This window comes from Littorina saxatilis, linkage group LG7 (assembly GCF_037325665.1).
Source record: "Littorina saxatilis isolate snail1 linkage group LG7, US_GU_Lsax_2.0, whole genome shotgun sequence".
Classification (NCBI taxonomy): domain Eukaryota; kingdom Metazoa; phylum Mollusca; class Gastropoda; order Littorinimorpha; family Littorinidae; genus Littorina; species Littorina saxatilis.
In genome coordinates this window covers 25,307,642-25,323,949 of record NC_090251.1, presented here as the reverse complement: position 1 = coordinate 25,323,949, position 16,308 = coordinate 25,307,642, and the positions used below count along the sequence as shown (strand labels likewise).

Here is a 16,308-nt window from a genome sequence, read left to right as displayed (position 1 = left end):
TGAGCCATCGTGAACCCGTGTGATCCACTTTCCTTTTTTTCACAATTTAGTCGTCAGTTCAGGGGCGGATCTGGGTTGGGGGGGTGCAAAGTTTTTTGTTTTTTTTGTTTTTTTGTATCTTATCAGCGAAGGCGCGAAGCGCCGAACCGATGGCGCGAAGCGCCGAGCATGCTAAAGGAAGCAAAATTGTGCAATCTGGTGCAATCTGAGCGTGTAAAGTGCTATTTTCAGGTGATACATTTTTCTTCTTATTTTTTTTTTTTTTTTTTTTTTTTTTTGTCCCGCTGGGGGGGGGGGGTGCAATTGCACCCATTGCACCCCCCCCCCCCCCCAGATCCGCCCCTGCAGTTTGTAATTTAAATGCGACTGGCTGTAACTGCAATAGCACGTTATTGTGTACCTCTGATTCTAAAACGCAACAAACGGCTGCGAGTCACACGAACTTATCGGCGGCGGTTGACTTCAAAGAAAGCGAGCGCTGTGCAGAAAAATCGTCTGCTTTGAGACACGACCTTGCGTGAACTGCTTCCGGGCCACCTTTTTTTAAACTTTCAAAACTTCGAATTGTACTGATCTTGTCTTGGTGAAAAAATAAATCTTTTATGATTTAAGAATGTTTGTGTTACAAGCTGTCAATTTTTGACTCACATGCGAAGCAAAAGTGAGTCTATGTACTCACCCGAGTCGTCCGTCCGTCCGGACGTCCGGCCGTCCGGAAAACTTTAACGTTGGATATTTCTTGGACACTATTCAGTCTATCAGTACCAAATTTGGCAAGATGGTGTATGATGACAAGGCCCCAAAAAACATACATAGCATCTTGACCTTGCTTCAAGGTCAAGGTCGCAGGGGCCATAAATGTTGTCTAAAAAACAGCTATTTTTCACATTTTTCACATTTTCTCTGAAGTTTTTGAGATTGAATACCTCACCTATATATGATATATAGGGCAAAGTAAGCCCCATCTTTTGATACCAGTTTGGTTTACCTTGCTTCAAGGTCAAGGTCACAGGAGCTCTTCAAAGTTGGATTGTATACATATTTTGAAGTGACCTTGACCCTGAACTATGGAAGATAACTGTTTCAAACTTAAAAATTATGTGGGGCACATGTTATGCTTTCATCATGAGACACATTTGGTCACATATGATCAAGGTCAAGGTCACTTTGACCCTTATGAAATGTGACCAAAATAAGGTAGTGAACCACTAAAAGTGACCATATCTCATGGTAGAAAGAGCCAATAAGCACCATTGTACTTCCTATGTCTTGAATTAACAGCTTTGTGTTGCATGACCTTGGATGACCTTGACCTTGGGTCAAGGTCACATGTATTTTGGTAGGAAAAATGTGTAAAGCAGTTCTTAGTGTATGATGTCATTGCTAGGTTTAGTTATTTGACCTTGACCCTGAAGGTCAAGGTCAGGTAAAGGTCAAGGTCAAGCATGTGAGTCGTATGGGCTTTGCCCTTCTTGTTTATTTAGATTTTAAAAGTTAGTCAAGTTCTAGCGCCAAAACGAACCGCCTGATTGTTCGATCAGACAGTCCACTAAAATAAATTCTTTGAACATTTCTCACTCTCGACGGAAAGCAGCCAGGATGTTCCCGTTCGGTGAGAGTATGTTGGTACTGTATGTCAGTAGAGGCTCGGGGAGCTCAGTGATCAGAAACTGATGGTTTACGGGAGGCTGTGTGTGCCTTTTAAGAAGAATGTTTGAGTATGTGCTGATCGGCGTGAGTACAAAGGGAGAGTTACGTATAATTATAGAATGTATAAAGAGAATTTTGAGTTTGAAAAGTACTTGTCCATCCTGCCGGTTAATTTAGCAAACGCTGTTTTAAAATTTAGAACACTGAATCATAAATTGCCTATACAAAAAGGTAGGACTCTTAGTATTCCCAGACAAGACAGAATCTGTCACAAATGTTCATCAGGTGACCTTGGGGACGAGTTCCATTATATTTTTGTATGTCCTTTTTTTACCAATTATAGAAAACAGTTGTTACGGTGCTATTATTATGCCCGCCCCAATTCAGTTAAATTCAGAGAGCTTTTTTCCACTACAAAAAAGAGTTTATTGCTAAAACTCGCAAAGTTCATGACACTTGTCATGGACTGTTTGAGAAGCGAGTAAAATTTAATTCTCTTTTAGCTTTATACTCCGTTATCTGTTTTGTGTTGATTGTAATAGTATTTTTGTCCTTATGTTAACTCACCCATCACCCCCCCCCCCCCTCCCCCTTCCCCACATTTCCCATAGTAAAGAAATGTATGTAATTACTTTGTGTGTTTTATTATCATTATTATTATTATTATTATTATTATTATTATTATTATTTATTATTATTATTGTTGAATTGTTTCTTGTATTGTTTTTGCTCTCCCTCACCCCTCAACTCCCTTTTCTGTACATAGCCTGATTTCTTTTTGTTTTAGTTCCTTTTATTTGGTGTTGAATGAAATGTGTTTTTATTGTGTTTTTTAATTTTCCATGTACCCTCACGGGGTTTTATCGGAATAAAACTTGACTTGACTTGACTTGGTTAAAATGTCTATTGTCCCATTTGCAAAAGTTATGGTTTTTGTTAGTTTACGAGTCGTTTCTTTAGACTCTCACCAGTTTCTATCTTAATGTAGATGTCGAATTATATGCCAACTCATAAGTGGTTTTTTTTCAATGTCTCCGTCCACTACAAAGACCTTTAAGTCGACGTATTTGTGAATGATGTTTCGTTTTGCCTGGAGTCATGTAAAACGTACCATACACTCACCTTTCTTCATTGCTGTGTGTGTGTGTGTGTGTGTGTGTGTGTGTGTGTGTGTGTGTGTGTGTGTGTGTGTGTGTGTGTGTGTGTGTGTGTGTGTGTGTTCGTTAGTGCGTGCGTGTATGTATGTGTGTGTGTGTGTGTGTGTGTGTGTGTGTGTGTGTGTGTGTATGTGTGGTGCGTGTGTGCGCGTGTGTGTGTGTGTGTGTGTGTGTGTGTGTGTTCTCTCCATCATGTTATAGGATTGGATCTGGTTCAAGGAAGAGAGGGTGGAACATGGTTTGGTGCCAGTCATCAGGGACGGATTGGTTGTTTAGTCAACATCTCGGCACCTCAAGAACTCAACAAGCAGGGCAGAGGTAAACTGTGCAGCTTATTCATGATGAACATTTAAGTACACGGACATACGTATTGTTATAGTAGGCCTACTGCATATTCATGGTTGAAACACCTCGTACAATTAACCTTTAACCATAAGGGTTTGCATGGTTCTTGTTAAAACAAAAAAAAGTGGGTTGTATTCATCTTACCCGATTGACGTCACAAAAGACGTTTTTTGTAAATAACTCTTTCGGGATGTGCATTCGATGTGGAAGAGTTGTGACCCTGACAATGAGGCAAACGACGTCACGCCGTCCACCAGTGAACGCAAGCGATCGCAGCGAATGTGTATAGCCGGCTCCGATGTGTATGCAGTGTCCGTTCGACTTCAGTGATGCCCTTTTGTTTTGAAAACATGCACATCGGACCTCGCGATTCCGACGTTGGGACAATGATGGTCGGCGGCCTGCAGTGATAGCTGCCAACGTGTTTTGCTTGAGGTCACATGTGTTTTGGCTTGAGGGCACGTGAGTTTGACTTGAGGTATCCAGGTTTCCGGCCGATTTATGTGGAGCACGTGATGCGCACAAAAAATATTGGCTGTCTAGAAGTGTCGTCTGCGCAATGATCGCGGCGGCGCCCGCGGCTTTCTTGACCGCCAAGGACGACCGCGCACGTTGTGATACGTCATTCGTTAGACCTCAATTGTGAGTTAACAATCACAGCAGACAAGTGGCAGTGAATCGTGGCTCCGATGAGCATATTTTCAAAAGACTAAAAGGCATTATATTGAGCAGACATTGGATAATCGCCGATGCGTGCTCTTTTGCCCTCTAAACCGCCTACGCGATCGAGACACAATCATGCAGTGCTTAATTAGTAGGCAACCGGCAAAATATTTAGCGCGGAAAAGTGAAGAAGCAAAAAAAGGTAAAACAATCACCTGGGAAGATTTGTTTGGTCTGTGCCGCGGTTGTCTGACTTATTCATCATGTGTAGTCATGTTAATTCTTGCTTGTTTAATAAAGTGTCTGCTAGTGTGTGTGTGTGTGTGTCGGCCGCGCGCGCGTTACTGTGTGTATGTGTGCGTGTGTGTGTGTTACCTTAACATCCGGTCTTTTTTTTTAGGGCATTTGGTAACAGACTTTCTGACCACAAAGGACACCATACAAGCCTACGCAGAGAAGATAGTCCCAGAAAAGAATAACTACAATGGATTCGTCCTTAGTTTGATAGAACTGAGGTAAGATTGTGAGCGCATGCCATGGGTAATGAACAGATCTGCAGAACTAGTTCGCTGTTAGAAAGAATAAGACATAATCAACACAGCTTAAATTGTCTCCTTAGATAAGTTTTGACGTGGCTCAATAGACCTAATGAAATAAAGGAACAGAATAGATGTTATAATGTACCACCTGTGTTGAATACATTTCAACAACTAACGCTGGATGTAGACAGAGGACATTTAAGAAAAGAGAAATATGAAATAACTTGGACAGCTTTTAAACATATAGCCATGGTAGGTAATGAAATTTAGACGAATTCCGGAAATAACCCTGTCGAGTTTGTATGGATTGTGAAACAGTTGCTTTTCCTTTGCAATACTGAGGCAAGCAAACCCATGTGACAGTGTAGGCCAATCACCAGCGAGCAGCGTGTCTCCACACGTGGTCGGCGATCTGAGCACTCAGTGAGGGACACGGCAATGAATATGGTCAGCTCCGATGTGCATACTTTCGAAGATGAATCGAAAAGAGTGATATATTGAGTGGACATTGCAGATATAGATCAGAGCTTATTTTCACTGAGATGATAGTCGTACGCATAATATCAACTGTCACACTGAGTTTATTTGCCCCAGTATTTCCAAGGGTGGGCAACTCTTCCAAAAATCGGACAGTTATGTTTGAACATTCATTGTCTGGTTTTGTTTTCCTTGGCAGCGATAGAGCCATTGCACCAATTATTTTCTTTTTGTACAGTGTGGTCACGTGTTGTGTATTTTTCCATTTTCCACAATAGTGACACCCCCCCTCCTCCTCCAACCCCCCCCCCCCCCCCCCCCGTTTTAAAACTCTAGTCTTTCAGATGTATTGTTAATAGATCTGTTACTTTACCCCCATTTGAAGGCTCCCCGGCTCTCGGCGTGTTAATAAGACCCGCTTCTCTCAGATTTTAGGTCTTGAAAGAGTTCCTTTTACTTCTCCAGCTGTTACGTTAACTTGAGTATGGAAAATGTATATATGTTCTCTCCTTTTTAGGAAAGACAGCAGTAGAATGGCACTGGTGACCAATGACGAACTCGCTGACAAAGCATCAGTGGTATCAGCGATAAATGCTAATGGTAAGCTAAATAAAATTATTTTATGTCTTATGTAATTTCAGTTCTCTCTTTTTCCATAATTGTTCCTTTCCTCCAGTCTTCCACTCATTATTTTACACAAACGTTCTAATTTTCGCCCACAAAGTGTATGGCTTTAAAACGCAGGAACAGGTATCAAAGTGCGGGTTGATCGAAGCATCCTACTCCTTCGCCTTAAGCCGCTGTCACACGATGGAATTTACCGGTCACAAGGTCGAATGGTCGCATTCTGTAGTGTGATGGGGTACTGCATACTTCGATCGGCAAGCTCCTGTTCTTGAAGGCTGTCCTTAATGGAGCCCGAAGTCGACTTCGCGAAGACTTCGCAAAATCGGTTTACTGAAAATTCCACGGGTGGGGATTCTTTCGGTATATGCCGAAAATCCGGATTCGATTATGGCCTCTTTTTTTTTTCTCTCTCTTTTCCCTGGACCCCACTGGGGGCTATCGGCGGCCCCCAGACCCCCCCTTAAAATTCTTCAGGATTCATGATATTTTTCAGTCCCACCCATGAAACTCAGTGCTAAAGCTTCGTGTGGCCAGCTTCGTGAAGCATACTTCGCGTAGTTGACTTCGCCCAGTTAAGCCGGATTAGCTTCAAGATGTATATGAAACGGGCAGTATAAGCGTCGTAATCTATAGCGTCAAAAACCGATTCACTCACGTCACGTCAAAGTCGACCCACGTGCTTCAATAGGCAAAGCAAACAAGTGTGTTGCACAATTGTTTAGTTTTGTGTCTTGTCTCGAGAACCCATTGGGTCACGCAAGGCCGTTTGAGCATCAATCTTATTCTGTCAGAGACCGTAGAGTACACATTGTGTACTTTACGGTCTCTGATTCTGTTTTGTTCTCGGCCTATACCGGTACTCTTTATAAACTAATCACATTTTAGGTGCTTGGACAGTAATAAGTACAATTTTCAGATCTAAATATGATTACGTGAATGATGAAGAAAAAGAAGATCAATTGTATGCAAGTTCCTGAGTTTGATCACTAAATTTGTATTCACATGCTAGGGTTCATGACTTCTGGCATACTGTTATAATTCTGAGATTGTAGAGTGAAAATTTGAACGAAATACTTCGTCCCTGATGTTTCAGCAAGTCAAATGTTATGACTGTTATTGTGCGCAGAATACAATGCCAGGGGAAACTCGCCAGTGAAAATCCCCTGGCTGAAAGTGACCAAAGGTCGAGACGAGTTCCGAAAAATTGTTCAAGATCACCGGACGGTTTCGTCAAAAGGCCGACTCAAGGACGAGCTGTTCAAGTTGATGCACACTAATGAAAAGTATGTGCTGGTACATCCATTAGAGATAGCCCACAGGTATAAGTCATGTACAGGTAAACCACAGGTATAAGTCCATTACAGGTAGTCCACAGGTATCAGTAATTTTCAGGAAAACCACAGGTCCATTACAGGTAGTCCACAGGTATAAGTCCATTACAGGTAGCCCACAGGTGTAAGTCATTTACAGGTGAACCACAGGTATAAGTACAGGCAGAAGTTATAAATATTCATTGCATGCAATATTTAGATCACTGATATGAACCATGGCATTTCTTACCGCATCTAAATCACAGATATAATGTAATTAACAAGTTTTACTTCAATGGTATGTCATTTTTTTTCGAAATCTAGATCACTGGCATGTCATTGCTTACAAGATTTGAATAACTGGCATGTCATTATTTACTAGATCTAAATCACTGGTACAGGTGTATGATATTCCTTACAAGATCTAGATCACTGGTATGTCATTCCTTACAAGATCTAGATCACTGTCATGTCATTCCTTACAAGATCTAGATCACTGTCATGTCATTCCTTGCAAGATATCATCTCACTGGTATGTCATTCCTTACAAGATCTAGATCACTGGTATATCATTCCTTACAAGATCTAGATCACTGGTATGTCATTCCTTACAAGATCTAGATCACTGGTATGTCATTCCTTACAAGATCTAGATCACTGGTATGTCATTCCTTACAAGATCTAGATCACTGATATGTCATTCCTTACAAGATCTAGATCACTGGTATGTCATTCCTTACAAGATCTAGATCACTTATGTCATTCCTTACAAGATCTAGATCACTGGAATGTAATTCCTTATAAGATCTAGATCACTGGTATGTAATTCCTTGCAAGATCTAGATCACTTATATGTCATTCCTTACAAGATCTAGATCACTGGTATGTAATTCCTTGCAAGATCTAGATCACTGATATGTCATTCCTTACAAGATCTAGATCACTGGTATGTCATTCCTTACAAGATCTAGATCACTGATATGTCATTCCTTGCAAGATCTAGATCACTGGTATGTCATTCCTTACAAGATCTAGATCACTGGTATGTCATTCCTTACAAGATCTAGATCACTGGTATGTCATTCCTTACAAGATCTAGATCACTGGTATGTCATTCCTTACAAGATCTAGATCACTGATATGTCATTCCTTACAAGATCTAGATCACTTATGTCATTCCTTACAAGATCTAGATCACTGGAATGTAATTCCTTATAAGATCTAGATCACTGGTATGTCATTCCTTACAAGATCTAGATCACTGGTATGTCATTCCTTACAAGATCTAGATCACTGGTATGTCATTCCTTGCAAGATCTAGATCACTGGTATGTCATTCCTTGCAAGATCTAAATCACTGTCATGTCATTCCTTGCAAGATCTAGATCACTGGTATGTAATTCCTACCCCCCGCGGGTTAGGGGGAAGAATTTACCCGATGCTCCCCAGCATGTCGTAAGAGGCGACTAACGGATTCTGTTTCTCCTTTTACCCTTGTTAAGTGTTTCTTGTATAGAATATAGTCAATGTTTGTAGCATTCTCCCAGTAAGGTAATATATTGTACTACAACGTTGCAAGCCCCTGGAGCAAATTTTTAATTAGTATTTTGTGAACAAGAAACAATTGACAAGTGGCTCTATCTCATCTCCCCCCTTTCCCCGTCGCGATATAACCTTCGTGGTTGAAAACGACGTTAAAAACCAAATAAAGAAAGAATATGTCATTCCTTACAAGATCTAGATCACTGGTATGTCATTCCTTACAAGATCTAGATCACTGTCATGTCATTCCTTGCAAGATCTAGATTTATTTATTTATTTATATTTATTTATTTATTTATTTATATTTTTTATTTTTTTTATTTTTTTATTTATATTTATAGTGAGTATTTCTATGCACATACCCTCCCAGAGGGAGGCTCATGGCGTTTAGATCACTGGTATGTCATTCCTTGCAAGATCTAAATCACTGTCATGTCATTCCTTGCAAGATCTAGATCACTGGTATGTAATTCCTTGCAAGATCTAGATCACTTATATGTCATTCCTTACAAGATCTAGATCACTGGTATGTAATTCCTTGCAAGATCTAAATCACTGTCATGTCATTCCTTACAAGATCTAGATCACTGGTATGTAATTCCTTGCAAGATCTAGATCACTGATATGTCATTCCTTACAAGATCTAGATCACTGGTATGTCATTCCCTACAAGATCTAGATTACATTTTTTTTGTTTTATAAGATGTCTTACCTTACAAGATTTGGTTCACTGGTATGTTATGCCGCTTACATGAACTTATTTATAGGTATGTCATGCCTTACAATATCGTGATCACTGGTATGACATCCCTTTGAAGATCTAGACCCCGTGTATGTCATTTCATCTTCTTTTCCAACCTTGTCCTTGTTCGTGCCGTCAGTGTTGCTTTTGCTTTTTGTTGTACTTTGTTTTTGTCTGTTTCCTGAAGAAGCTTTCATAAGCGAAAAATGGTATTGTATTGTGCTGTACGGAATTCTCTTGTTTTTCAACTTTGTTCATCTCACCACAGTCACTTTGTTGTTCAGATTTCTTTCTTTCTTTATTTGGTGTTTAACGTCGTTTTCAACCACGAAGGTTATATCGCGACGAGGGAAAGGGGGGAGATGGGATAGGGGAAAGGGGGGGGGGGGGGAGATGGGATAGAGCCACTTGTTAAGTGTTTCTTGTTCACAAAAGCACTGATAAAAAATTTGCTCCAGGGGCTTGCAACGTAGTACAATATATGACATTACTGGGAGAATGCAAGATTCCAGTACAAAGGACTAAACATTTCTTACATACTGCTTGACTAAAATCTTTACATGATCAAGATGACAGGTATACATGTATGACAGTCCTGATCCATCACAATTAACAGTTGTTTCACACCTCAGGAACTGGCCTGACCCACAGCTGCACAAACAAGGGAAGGAATGCGGATGGGAACTGAAGTCCATGGAAGCCATCTCATCTGTGTTCGTGTGGGATCCTAACAGACAGTATGGCACCAGGTGAAGAAATAAAACCAGCAAACTGTATTGCAGCACAAACAGATTAAGACAGACTCCCCGCGTAAATAGTTTGGCTCACCCTCTTAAATCTGGTCGGGCTTTTACAGATTTAAAGCCATCCCCCCACTTGGTCAAAAACCACCTGCCTGGGTCCTCCCTGTGTACAGCGGGAATTTGTTGATGAATTATTTTTTTCAGACATGGGAGCAATGATTCATTAAAATGTCTAATAGTGACGAAGGGTTCCAAAGTAAAACACAAACAGAGGATAGTTCACAAAGAAAAGCTCTGAAATTGTGTTCAAGGGCTCAGAAAAAAAGTCTGAAATTGTGTTCAAGGGCTCAGAAAAAAAGTCTGAAATTGTGTTCAAGGGCTCAGAAAAAATTCTGATTTCAGCCAACAGACTGAAGATTCTCATGTGTTCTTTTTTTTGTAATTTAAGAAGTTAATTCATAACAAACAAAAATCCAACTCAACAAGCAGTGAGGGTGTTGAGTTTTGGTATGTGACCAATTGGAGGGATGGTTTTATCCCATATAAAAGCCCGACCAGATCTAAGACGGTGAGCCAAACTGTTTTACTAGCAGGAGTGTTCCTTTTAAAGCCGAACATCCGTCTCCAGGAGACAAAGGCTTGTTGTAGTTGAAGGCCAGAGAGCTATATTTAGCGTTGCCAGCACGTGAAACTAGAGGTATATATATCGCGCGCCGATGCGGTTGGCCTTTAAGAAACACTGATAAGCATAAAGGGGCGGCCACTACTGCTGTCAATGTGTGGTGTCTCAGTTCTAAGATAATTGTCCAGGGAGGTTTTACGGTGTCTTTTTTAAGAGTGAGGCCTAGCTTGGTGAGATATATAACAGACAATTAATGATAGCCATGTTTATCGTACAGACCAGTGAGCTTTGAAGCGGCTGGGGTTTCTCAGCTCATGAGAAACTGGAAGTAAAAGCTCTAAACTCTGCTCGTGCCAAAACACTCTTGTTAAATCTTATAAATACAGTGTGAATGATATCATCAAAATGTAATTTAAAAACTGCCATTGGAACCTACTTGATCAGTAATTGGCCTGCAGCAATGCCTACATGTTTACGTTGTGTGTTTGTAGGGCAACCGCCGTGCCTGCGATAGACTGATCTCAGTCTTCTTTGTCTTCGTTCATGGACTGAAACTCCGACGTTCACTCATGTTTTTGCACGAGTGGGTTTATACATGTATGACCGTGTTTTGGGGAAGCATGCTGGTTATGTTCGTGTTTCTGACATGACATGGATTACAGGATCTTTTTCGTGCGCACTTGGTCTTGTGCTTGCGTGTACACGCGAAGAGAGATACCGAAGGCACCAACAGGTCCGCACGTAAGTTGACCTGAGAGATCGGACAATTTTCCACCCTAACCCACCAGATGCAGCTGGAATTCGAACCCGCGACCTTCCGCATACTGGGGGGCCGATGTCTTATCATCCACGCGGCCAATGCGCCCGGAATGTTGTGATAGACAAAAAATGGAACTGTGTCTACATAGAGAAGACTCTACAGATACCAGTCGACTGCTAACATTTTTGCATTGGGTTTTTCAGGACAACCACCGTGCTGCTGATAGACAAAGAAGGGAACTGTGACTACACAGAAACAAATCTACAAACACCCGTGGATAGCGCCAACCCCCGGTGGTCTACGGTCAACTTTGAGTTCAAAATGCACTTACCAGATGCAGCATTTTGACACGAGCTCACACCACAAAGGCTAGTACCAAACATTTGGTGAACGATTTCTCAGGAACCAAATACCATCCGCGTGGAACGCACTCCCAGATGATATTACTTATTATTAGTTAGTCCAGCAGCCTATATTCTTACCTCAGCCCAAAACACTCCTGTTGCAGAGAGCTTGTATGTACATATGTTGATGTAGCTCCTTCCAGTTCTCTCCAAGTGACACGAATGTGTTCCAGCATGGCTTGTTAACTCGTCCTGTCTGTGCAGTAGTCTCTTGTAGTGTCTGTGTGTGAGTGCGCGCGCGTGTGTGTGTGTACGTGTACTGTAAACATGCGTGAACATTGTAAGCATACATGATTGTTCATCAATGAATTTGTTTTTCTTTTTACATTTAGTCAAGTTATGACTAAATGTTTTAACATCGAGGGGGGAATCGAGACGAGGGTCGTGGTGTATGTGTGTGTGTACAGTCGGAATCGTTTATAACGTAACCGGTTATAACGAATATTGGTCATAACGAACATTTTATTTTTTCCCTGCCAGCGCTGTTCTTAGTTATCACTAAAAACAAACTGGTTATAATGAAACCGGTTATAACGAGAAACTGCTTACAACGTCAACATTTCTTGTTCCCAGACCAGAAAAAGAACCGGTTAGAACGAAACTATGACGCAAATCCAACTTTTTCGTAACTTATGACTTATGACATCAACTTTGGGAAGTAATTCATACAACAAGATGGCGACTAAATATTGATTATAACGAACATTTTATTTTTTCCCTGCCAGCGGTGTTCTTAGTTATCACTATAACGAAACCGGGTATAACGAATATTGGTTATAACAAACATTTTATTTTTTCCCTGCCAGCGGTGTTCTTAGTTATCACTAAAAACAAACCGGTTATAACGAAAATGCAAAGCAGAAACAAAGGTATAACTTTTGCAACTTGAATTTGTTTGTTCTGTTATAGAGTCACGCTGCAGCTAATTTTCCTTATTCAAATGTATCGTTGCTGATCTGTGTTGACCATTTCATTTTGCGTTCATTTATGGGAAGATTATTATTTAATGACACTATTATTTTAATCCAACTGGATTGCTAGTGTCGCGATAGTTAAGCATTTGTAAACACTGTCAAGTTGTACAGGTTATTTTTGTGCTTCAGTTTTAGTTTGAAAAAAGAATCCATTTTTCCATAAATATGTAGTTCCAAAAGACAAGGATAATTAAATTCATTACAAATGAATTTATTTGAATTGTTTTCACCAGTTTCTATTTGTAAATTGCTTGATAGTTTAAGTAAACATCTAAGTGTTGTTTTTTTGTCTATTTTCTTTTCCGCCTGCAAAACAAAGCCATTATTTTGTACATCAATTTTTGACACCAGGTCTTTTGTTGTTGTTTTTATTTCATTGTTACATTCTTGGGTACAAGGTTATGGCCTAATAAACAGATTTGTTGAAGAACAGAATTCGATGTGTGTGTGTGTGTGTGTGTGTGTGTGTGTGTGTGTGTGTGTGTGTGTGTTTATTGTTTCAGGCAAACTTTGGTATTTCTGTTGAAAACGATCTCTCTGCTTAATTATTCATTTATTTGACCGTTGTATAGACCACATAACAGTTGATAATTCTCCACTTGAATCTCCAGCTTTCCCTAGGCCTGTTGCATGCCCCATACCCCCCCCCCCCCCCCTCTCTCTCTCTCTCTCTTTCGCCATCTCTCTCTGTCTCTCTCACACACTCTCTCCGTGTATCTCTCTCTCTCCGAGTCTCTCTCTCTCTCTCTCTCTCATGTACGATTATGTATGTACCTCATTGAATGTTTTAATGATATGACAAAAAGATTACTTATGCAACAGAAAACAATACTTATTTGCCAACATTTTACCATTTTTACGTTGAAAATGTGAAGAAACCGGTTATAACAAATTTTTCCTCTTGTCTTCGTTATAACCGATCTAATCGGTTATAACGAAAATCGATTATAACGAATAAAAAACGTTTTCCCCTGAGATTCGTTATAAACGGTTTCGACTGTATGTGTGTGTGTGTGTGTGTGTGTGTGTGTGTGTGTGTGTGCGTGCGTGTAGAGCGATTCAGACCAAACTACTGGACCGATCTTTATGAAATTTGACATGAAAGTTCCTGGGTATGATATCCCCATACGTTTTTTTCATTTTTTTTATAAATGTCTTTGATGACGTCATATCCGGCTTTTCGTGAAAGTTGAGGCGGCACTGTCACGCCCTCATTTTTCAACCAAATTGGTTGAAATTTTGGTCAAGTATTGTTCGACGAAGCCCGGACTTCGGTATTGCATTTCAGCGTGGTGGCTTAAAAATTAATTAATGACTTTGGTCATTAAAATCTGAAAATTGTAAAAAAAATATTTCTTTTATAAAACGATCCAAATTTATGTTCATCTTATTCTCCATCATTTGCTGATTCCAAAAACATATAAATATGTTATATTTGGATTAAAAACAAGCTCTGAAAATTAAATATATAAAAATTATTTTCAAAATTAAATTGTCGAAATCAATTTAAAAACACTTTCATCTTATTCCTTGTTGGTTCCTGATTCCAAAAACATATAGATATGATATGTTTGGATTAAAAACACGCTCAGAAAGTTAAAACGAAGAGAGGTACAGAAAAGCGTGCTATCCTTCTTAGCGCAACTACTACCCCGCTCTTCTTGTCAATTTCACTGCCTTTGCCATGAGCGGTGGACTGACGATGCTACGAGTATACGGTCTTGCTGTATGGCAATCCGAATGGTGCAAATGTCCCTTCTAGCTCTTGATGTCTAAATAACGCATTATTTAGCTAAATAACGCGTTATTTAGCTAAACAATGCTTTATTTAACTATATCATGCATTATTTAGCTAAATAATGCATTGTTTAACTTAAACAATGCATTATTTACAGATACAGAAAAAAGAGAGCACAAAGCACTAAACAATGCATTGTTTAGCATAAATAATAGATTGTGTCTGTAAATAACTCATTATTTATAAATAATTACGCGTTTTCTCTAAACAATATATTATATGTAAATAAAGTGTTATTTAGATAAATAAAATATTATTTAAATAAATAAAATATTATTTAGATAAATAAAATATTATTTGGATAAATAAAATATTGTATGTAAATAAAATATTATTTAGATAAATAAAATATTGTATGTAAATAAAATATTATTTAGATAAATAATTTATTATTTACTGTTTTTGCCTTGAAATAGTATTATTACGCTAAATAATGCTTTATATAGCTATATAATAGGTTTCCGCTATATAATTCATGATTTGGTAAATAATACATTATATACCGTAAATAAAATATTATTTACCGTAAACAATATTCATTGTTTAGCGCAGTGCATCGAAGCCGATATTTCTCTTGTTGTTTTTTACCACGTGTTTCCGTGGATCCACGAGAGCTCTGTTGATTCTCAAACTGACCAATCAGACAACTAGCATCTGTCTCGGCGTACTAAAGCTACATCCGCTTCGGTGGCTCATTTGGATACCGACTTTCTCGACATGTCTTTTCATTTGCAAACAAACAGCATATTACAAATAACTCATACTACCATCCCTCCATTTGGTCACATTACTTACTTAGGCCCTTTGCCCCCAGTGCTAGTGGCCATCGACGACATTCTCCATCGCACCCTGTTCTGGGCTGTTTTTTCCGCTTCTGTCCAGCTGTTGCTTTTCCTCGTCAGTTGTGCCTCTGTGTCACGCCTCCATGATTTGGTCACCTACCAAACATTAACAGTCGGGGTGCTCTCTGTGCTTCTGTCCAGCTGTTGCTTTGCCTCTTCAGTTCTGCCTCTGTGTCACGCCTCCATTTGGTCACCTACCAAACATTAACAGTCAGGGTGCTGTCTGTGTCACGCCTCCATTTGGTCACCTACCAAACATTAACAGTCGGGGTGCTCTCTGTGTCACGCCTCCATTTGGTCACCTACCAAACATTAACAGTCGGGGTGCTCTCTGTGTCACGCCTCCATTTGGTCACCTACCAAACATTAACAGTCATGGTGCTGTCTGTGTCACGCCTCCATTTGGTCACCTACCAAACATTAACAGTCGGGGTGCTCTCTGTGTCACGCCTCCATTTGGTCACCTACCAAACATTAACAGTCGGGGTGCTGTCTGTGTCACGCCTCCATTTGGTCACCTACCAAACATTAACAGTCGGGGTGCTCTCTGTGTCACGCCTCCATTTGGTCACCTACCAAACATTAACAGTCGGGGTGCTCTCTGTGTCACGCCTCCATTTGGTCACCTACCAAACATTAACAGTCGGGGTGCTCTCTGTGTCACGCCTCCATTTGGTCACCTACCAAACATTAACAGTCGGGGTGCTCTCTGTGTCATGCCTCCATTTGGTGACCTACCAAACATTAACAGTCAGGGTGCTGTCTGTGTCACGCCTCCATTTGGTCACCTACCAAACATTAACAGTCGGGGTGCTGTCTGTGTCACGCCTCCATTTGGTCACCTACCAAACATTAACAGTCGGGGTGCTCTCTGTGTCACGCCTCCATTTGGTCACCTACCAAACATTAACAGTCGGGGTGCTGTCTGTGTCACGCCTCCATTTGGTCACCTACCAAACATTAACAGTCGGGGTGCTCTCTGTGTCACGCCTCCATTTGGTCACCTACCAAACATTAACAGTCGGGGTGCTCTCTGTGTCACGCCTCCATTTGGTCACCTACCAAACATTAACAGTCAGGGTGCTGTCTGTGTCACGCCTCCATTTGGTCACC

General features: G+C 40.3%; 1 protein-coding gene across 1 annotated transcript in view; it reads left to right on the top strand.

The window, feature by feature from the left end:
• Positions 1–16,308, top strand: part of LOC138971035 (transport and Golgi organization protein 2 homolog) — a 29,409-nt gene that overhangs the window by 10,102 nt on the left and 2,999 nt on the right. Inside the window, exons 2-7 of the mRNA XM_070343638.1 lie at positions 3,009–3,125; positions 4,216–4,330; positions 5,349–5,431; positions 6,585–6,741; positions 9,685–9,801; positions 11,381–11,545. Of these exons, the coding sequence (XP_070199739.1) occupies positions 3,009–3,125; positions 4,216–4,330; positions 5,349–5,431; positions 6,585–6,741; positions 9,685–9,801; positions 11,381–11,525 (734 nt within the window). The 3' untranslated portion in view covers positions 11,526–11,545. The remainder of the gene's footprint in view (positions 1–3,008; positions 3,126–4,215; positions 4,331–5,348; positions 5,432–6,584; positions 6,742–9,684; positions 9,802–11,380; positions 11,546–16,308) is intronic.